General features: G+C 34.0%; 1 protein-coding gene across 1 annotated transcript; it reads left to right on the top strand.

Annotated features, from left to right (window-relative positions):
* The first annotated feature begins 384 nt into the window (after window positions 1-384).
* il10 (interleukin 10) lies at window positions 385-6522 on the top strand. Its single transcript, XM_043716274.1, has 5 exons — window positions 385-567; window positions 1216-1278; window positions 2182-2334; window positions 5717-5794; window positions 5880-6522. Exons 1-5 carry the CDS (start codon window positions 412-414, stop codon window positions 5967-5969), a joined length of 540 nt encoding a protein of 179 aa, XP_043572209.1. The 5' UTR covers window positions 385-411; the 3' UTR covers window positions 5970-6522.
* The last annotated feature ends 238 nt before the right edge of the window (window positions 6523-6760 follow it).

Below are 6760 nucleotides of genomic sequence, written 5' to 3'. Positions count from 1 at the left end.
ACTGAAGAGAAAAGTTTGCAGAGAACACAAAAACAGCAATCGAGGCATGGCAAAAAATTATTTAGGAAGCAAAACATTAATTGTACTAAAGAAATAATTAGCAGTAAAAGTTGTAAAATTAGCTTGACAGAAAAAGGAATATAGACTGAAATAAAACAAGATTCTGCCATTAAATTTCACAATGATTAACATACACCAGGGGTCAATGGAAAATTCAAACTGCCGGGAAGGTTAAGTGACATTTAGAAATTTGACAGTAACCTCAAATAATACATAACCGACAGGAAATTTCAATAGGAAGTTAAAAAACCATAGTGGTCACAAAGGAAATATATAAAGAAAGAATCAAGGTAAGAACGCTATAAGCTTTAGTGTGCATAAACTTAGGGTTGTGCAAACTAGACAGAAACCATGAAGTGTGTCACTGTCATATTATACACAGTGATTAGCATTCAGTGTTGCTACTGCAGACATGAACAGTCGGGTGATAATTGCTTTAGCCATGCTGTGTTCCCTGCTCACCTCAAAGAACTCAGAAGCTCATATCGGAAGATAAGGACTTATTTTGTAAGTATGAAAATAAAATGCATTGTAAAGAATATTTAAATTGTTATAAGTTACATTACAATTTATAAAATGCACTAGAGTCAGTTCCCTCTTATTGTTCTGTGACAAGGAATTATTAGAGTTTACTTTCAGAGGAATATTAAATAGTATTTCAAGACAAAAAATAATTTTATTTAGGTTTGAAGATGGCTGCTCAGAAAGCTACATTAATTATATTAAAGCAGTATAAATCAGTTAAATTATTTTGACATCAAATGTTTGTATAATGGAGAACATGCAATGTATTTGATTGAGATAATACTACATATGAAAAAAATTGTGTAGATTTGTCAAATTTTATTTTATAATACTTGATATGAAAAATATGGTTTTAGATCATTTCAGATAAATTCGAGGGACGTGGGTGACAATATATTAAAATTGTTTGCAGTAACTCAGAGGAAACAAGATGATTCAGAAAAGGTATCAAATTAGACAGAGTATCAGGGTGAACTATTATGAGACTGGATACCAACAATTAAATGAGTCTTTATTGTAATAAGTCTAGGTCAGTCTGTTATTGGAAATTGATTTAGTTCTAAATGATTTGTAGCATTCGTTCATGGGAAACCATTCTGCATTTAGTAAATTTATTTGCTTTTTTTATAGCAAAGAAAAGATGACAATTTGCACATAACTTTACTGGGAGGCAGACTTCACCATGGATTCAAGGTGAGTAAACCTTAACATAAGTTGATTGGCATATTAGCTATAATATCTTGGTATGCAGAGATCTCATTGGTGGAGTTCCACAACAGAGAAATCAACATGTCATTCATCCTTAAGTCTGGGAGTTCTGTGCTTTGATAATGACAGTAATGTTGAGGGATTGCTTGTAAAACATATGCAAAAAGAGGTTAATCATCGTTATTGGTTCATTTCAGTGCATTGATTTATCATATCAAGGTTTGAGTCAGACAGAATGTTATGGTTTGCGCATGAACAATTGGAAAATAAACAGCATGTGCAGAACATGGAAGCCCAGAGGTTAAGAATCAAATGGGCTGATATGAAACATCAATTGCATAACTAAATTGCAATCCACAATACAGATCAGGTGCCAGTCAAAAATCAGTCAGTCATTTAGTTTTCACTAACAAAGATTTCAAGATGTACTTAATGATATGTGCATGCGTGTATTTGTTTTAATTGTAACCTAAAATCTAATATGCCAACAATAGTACTGGAGTCCATTCAAGATCACACTTTACCCAGGGAAGGTAAATAAACCAGATTTCAGTGAACCAAGTATTTATATTACCTTCAGAATAAGTTATCCGCCTATTAGTTCTATCAGCTAGTGTATAGTAAAACAGTGGGGTATGAAATTACTAATTTTAAAATTAGGTCAAAAAAAGGAAAATGAAACCATTTTTTGAGACAAAAAAAAATGCCCTGCTGTTATGTGAGTTCTACTTAGGGTCAAAAGCTCTCTAAAGTGAGGAATGAGTTAATGCATCATTTCGAAATTAGGATATATTGTGGAAGTATTACAACTTTGTGACAAAATTGTCATTTCCTATTTGTGAAATGCCTCTTTGCAAGGATATAATGGTGACATCTTGAAATGTTTAGGGACGTGAAGGATGTCAGTTTTTGAAGGAAATGCTGAATTTTTACCTCAGGGATGTAATCCCAGCCGCCAAGACTCATCAGCAAGTAATCAATAATAACATCAGTAAAATTGGGAACATCCTGTCTGAGCTGAAGGAGAATGTTCAAAATTGTGTAAGTACTAGATTTATCATTAATTGCTTTTGCTTTTAAATAAAAGGGGTTTCAGTGTTAGCCTTTGGAGTATTTGTTTTGGTTAAGATATAAAAGCAAATTATCAGAGAATGAGGGGAGAAATTGATATGTATTGTACTAGTTACCAAGTCTAAAATAGATATACAAATTTTCAGATTGGAAAATAATACATTCAATTTGTTTCAGTGATATACTCATCACTGTTTCAAGTGTCTACTGCGCCTTAAAGCAGTGTTGCCTACTTCAGTGAAACAAAGAAGAATCTTGCAGCTGTTTCAATGCCCTTCTGTGATATTTGTAGAAAGCTAAGTGACAAACCACACTTTTGATGCCAGGTACCTTTTGTCCTGTCATAAATAACACAACCTGTTTCCAACTTGCTGTTTTTGACTGCAATCTGAGTCTGTTTGCTGTCAGAGAATATTAGCAAAGCTTCCACAATACAACTAAATTCCTTCCCCAATCCAACTAAAGTATTTCCTAATACAAAATAATAATGGAAGAATAAAGATATGCGTTTAGCCACTTTACAATTTTTGCTGTGCATTTGCTTTGTCAACTTCCCGACTGATACATAAGAGCAGACTTTCATGTTCATCTTGCAACTCATAGATTGGCTGAGTTGCTCAATTGTAAAGAGTGCTCAATTTGCACTGATGGATTATCCAAGTACCAGGTCTACCCATCATCACCTACATTTTGTTGTGACTCATTCTCAGGTTCTTTTAATCTCTTCTCAATTAAAAACGTGAGACCAATGCCTATTTACTAAACCTCATATAATAGACTGACACCTCTCTGTAAGAATGAGGATGTATTACTATCAAAACTGCTAACAATCCAGAAGAGACATGAAGTTGAGACCTTATAATTTAAAAGATCTACAATGCCATTTGAAAATGAGCACAATGTTCTACTGTTGGCTTGACCAATGTCTGTCAACACTGTCAAAAGCAGATTATGACCATTCACTCAGTTCCTGTTAATGGGATCTTGATGTTTGCATTTGTCTATATAACAGTGACTTCACTCTGAATGTAGCCCATTGGTCATGGATCATTTTGGACTATCCTGAGAAGGCAAAAATTCCTTTTATTCTTATTCCTCTCTGAGCTAGTTGCTGATCTCTGAAGAATTCCTCTAATATACTCATTAGAATATCTAATTAATAACAGAGTCGACAAGTTCCTGATTTGTATAGCTTGATTTGTCACTTTTTAAATAGAAGACTGGGCAAAATATTTATATTTGTTGAGATAAAACATGTTCAAAATGAATTCGGTTAGTGGATACATATGATGTCACCATAGTGATTTGCATCATGATCTGTGTGAACTCTCCCAGTTCTCTACTGATCAGACAGTGAGAACAGGAAGGGAGATCATCACATTATCTTTGTTTTGCTGAACAATCTTTGATGCATCTTTTGAAACAAGACAGTGAATGCTTTAGTAATGAACCAGACCTCAAGTCACAAATCTCCACACACAGTTTCCCGCTGCACAAAGTTTCTTGCTGTAATTTAAAGTAGAAATTGGCAATGTAAAAAATCAGGCTCTCAACTAAGATATACTTTTTGTATAAAATTGAAGCTGTGCTGCATTATGTTGCAAACTAAATATCAAATGTGCACACTTTGAGTGATAACAAAAACATTTCTAAAACAATAACTAGTATGTTTTGAAAATAACATTTATGTTCAGTTTGCAACAGGGAAATAGAACATACAAACAGGAGCAAAGAGTAGCCATTTTACCCTTCAGTCCTGCTGTGTCACTCAATGGTCTGATTATGATTTTAGTTCCACTTTCCTATGTGATCCTCATAAACCTCAATTCATCTGTAGGTCAAAAACCTGTCCTTCTCAGTCTCCAATGTCTTTGCTTCTGTCTAAGATTGAGAATTCCAAAGAAATTCTTCCACATTTACATCGTGAATAGAAAACTCCTTATTTCAAAGCAAAGGCTTCTAGTCTTAATCTCCCACAAGAGGGGAAGCATTCACCCAGTCATCCTCCCCTTCATTCCTCTAAATCCAGAGGAGCACAGCCCAACTTGTTCAGTAATTAACCCTCATTGAACTGCCTCCAGTTAACTCTGATTTATTGTTGAACTTTCAATCTGTGAGAATGACTTTTAAAAAGGGTTTGTGCTGTCTCGTTTGAATTAATTTTCAGAAAGAGAGGTTTTAATCTTCAAGTCAACATGTCTAACTCTCCCAAGCATTATGGTTCACAAATGAAACACGCAGTCCAAACTTTGCAGCAATTCAGAATGAAACAAAAGCAGACGTTAAATGAATATACCACCAATGTTGCTGCGAAAACCGTTAACCAGATAACCAGACAACTCGAACCCACTTGCAAAAGCCTATGTGAAAATAAAGAATGCAAATTTTCAGTGGGACAGCACCAGCTGCAAATTGAGGACTTTAAATGTAGCAAAAAAGCGCTGACCTAGTTGTTTTGTTAACTGTAACTCATGTGATTCTATCTGAGCAAATGTACTAATGGCAATTGACTTTTCTGTAGTATTGGATAAATTCACGTTTAGTTGTGGGCTCTTGCACCTTTCAATAATATTTCACAACAAGCTTTTGATGTCTGAACATGAGCATTCATTATTTTCTTTGACTCGTGGGGTGATTCAGCAATAAATAACAACAGTACATTTAGTCAGTCTGTGAGGTGGGGCAACAGTTAGCAGCTGCTGCTTCCCTTTCAGTGTCACTTGACACTAATGCACAGAATGGGATTTTTTTTGCTTTCAGAATGTGTCCACACCCATCCTGAGCAGTTGGCTGCAATCATAAAAAATATTATTTTATCTACAACAATCTCTGAGGCTAAGGTGTTGTAGTGTAAGTCCTGAGTCAGGGCCTGAGTTAACTCTCTCAGGCTGCCATCCTGTTTGGCACCACTTTGGTACACATGTAAAGTGAAACTGATTGACAACAACAAGAATTGTTATGTAAATGAAGCCTATCTTATATATTTAATTTTGTTCACGTAAATCTGACCAGGAATACAGAAGCTTCCTGTACAGTGTAACGCATGTTGTCATGTCCTGAAACATGAATAAAGTACCCTCTAATTGAATTGTTTTTATCAATGCCTACAACTGTTATAATTGGATCATTTTCTGTGTGATGTCCTTTGTAGGTTTTCAAACTAAGTATATCCAGTTAATATTCTCACTGCTTACATTCTTCATATTATATTACATTAGTTCAGACTTGAAATGGATTTCCAGCATCCACAGTTCATTGGTATTTTTTGCTTATATTTTACATTGGACTGTATATACTATTCCACTATGGGACAATCAGTTATTGAATAAACTTATGTATTGTTGACTTTCAGCATAAGTTCTTCAACTGTGACCTGTGCAACTGCAGACCTAGCCCATACATTGAGAAAATCTATAAACTATATGAGATGGTAGGAAAATTTTATGTACTAAAATCATGGAAAAGCTGGTTGTAACTAATTTTCATTGTCTAATGCTGTTTATTGTGCTTACCAGTTGCAGGATAAAGGTGTGTACAAAGCCATAGGAGAACTCAACATCTTTTTTGACTGGCTTCAGAAATACATAACAATGAAAATGAACTGAAAAGCAGCAGAACTGACTTGGATGAACCAACACTTCCTGAGTTAACAAAGTCACTAGTATTTAAAGAGATACTTATATTTAGACTTGGCGGTTTCAGAATTTCTTTTAATTCAGTAAATCATTGAGAAATTGTGATGTTCTATGCTCCCAACATTTGCTGTCACTTCTTAAAGTGAAAATAATGGTCTTATAGTTCTCCCAGCATTTAGTCTATTTGAGACAGTGGGTTGGTTATGCCACTCTGTAACCAGCTGCTAGAATTTCATAGAAGTGAATTTTCATCGTGTGCCTACCAATTTGTCCTGTTTTCTCTTGCAAACATTTTAGTTCTATGCTCAGTTGACTCTTAATTGATTTATCAGTGATTAATTTAAAAAAAACCCTGTTGCTGAAAGTCCACAATAATCCAACAGATTCTTAGCAGTGTCTAAAAATATTTCCCTTCACTGCATATTATTAAAATTCATCCTGAGACTGCCCACTCTAAATGTAAATTTTATATGAATGAATTTCATTCAATTATTCTTTTTTAATTCAATGATTAAAAAAAACTACAAACAATATTTTCTCTATATTTATAGAGAGAGTTATTTTGATGTAATTAGTGATTTTATTTTTAACAAGATTTTCAGGAGTGACAGGTAGATCTGAAACCAACTATTTCTGTTAGTGTATATAATTTACGAGGTGTTCTTTTCCTACAGTTTGATACATAGCTTAAATATTTTAAATAGAATAGATTTGTACTATTTATGAGAATGTAATATGGAGCTTTAATTACTTTAATTTCA

The sequence above is a fragment of the Chiloscyllium plagiosum genome, chromosome 26 (assembly GCF_004010195.1).
Source record: "Chiloscyllium plagiosum isolate BGI_BamShark_2017 chromosome 26, ASM401019v2, whole genome shotgun sequence".
Lineage (NCBI taxonomy): Eukaryota > Metazoa > Chordata > Chondrichthyes > Orectolobiformes > Hemiscylliidae > Chiloscyllium > Chiloscyllium plagiosum.
The sequence above is the reverse complement of the archived record's forward strand: the minus strand, read 5'-3'. Positions and strand labels throughout refer to the sequence as shown.

What these genes read in the sequence shown, in the direction of transcription:
- il10 (XM_043716274.1), top strand. Translation starts at nt 412, where the DNA reads ATGAAGTGTGTCACTGTCATATTATACACAGTGATTAGCATTCAGTGT. An exon ending in GGAAGATAAGGACTTATTTT is followed by an intron (nt 568 to 1,215) that starts GTAAGTATGAAA and finishes CTTTTTTTATAG; the next exon opens with CAAAGAAAAGATGACAATTT. An exon ending in AGGAGAATGTTCAAAATTGT is followed by an intron (nt 2,335 to 5,716) that starts GTAAGTACTAGA and finishes GTTGACTTTCAG; the next exon opens with CATAAGTTCTTCAACTGTGA.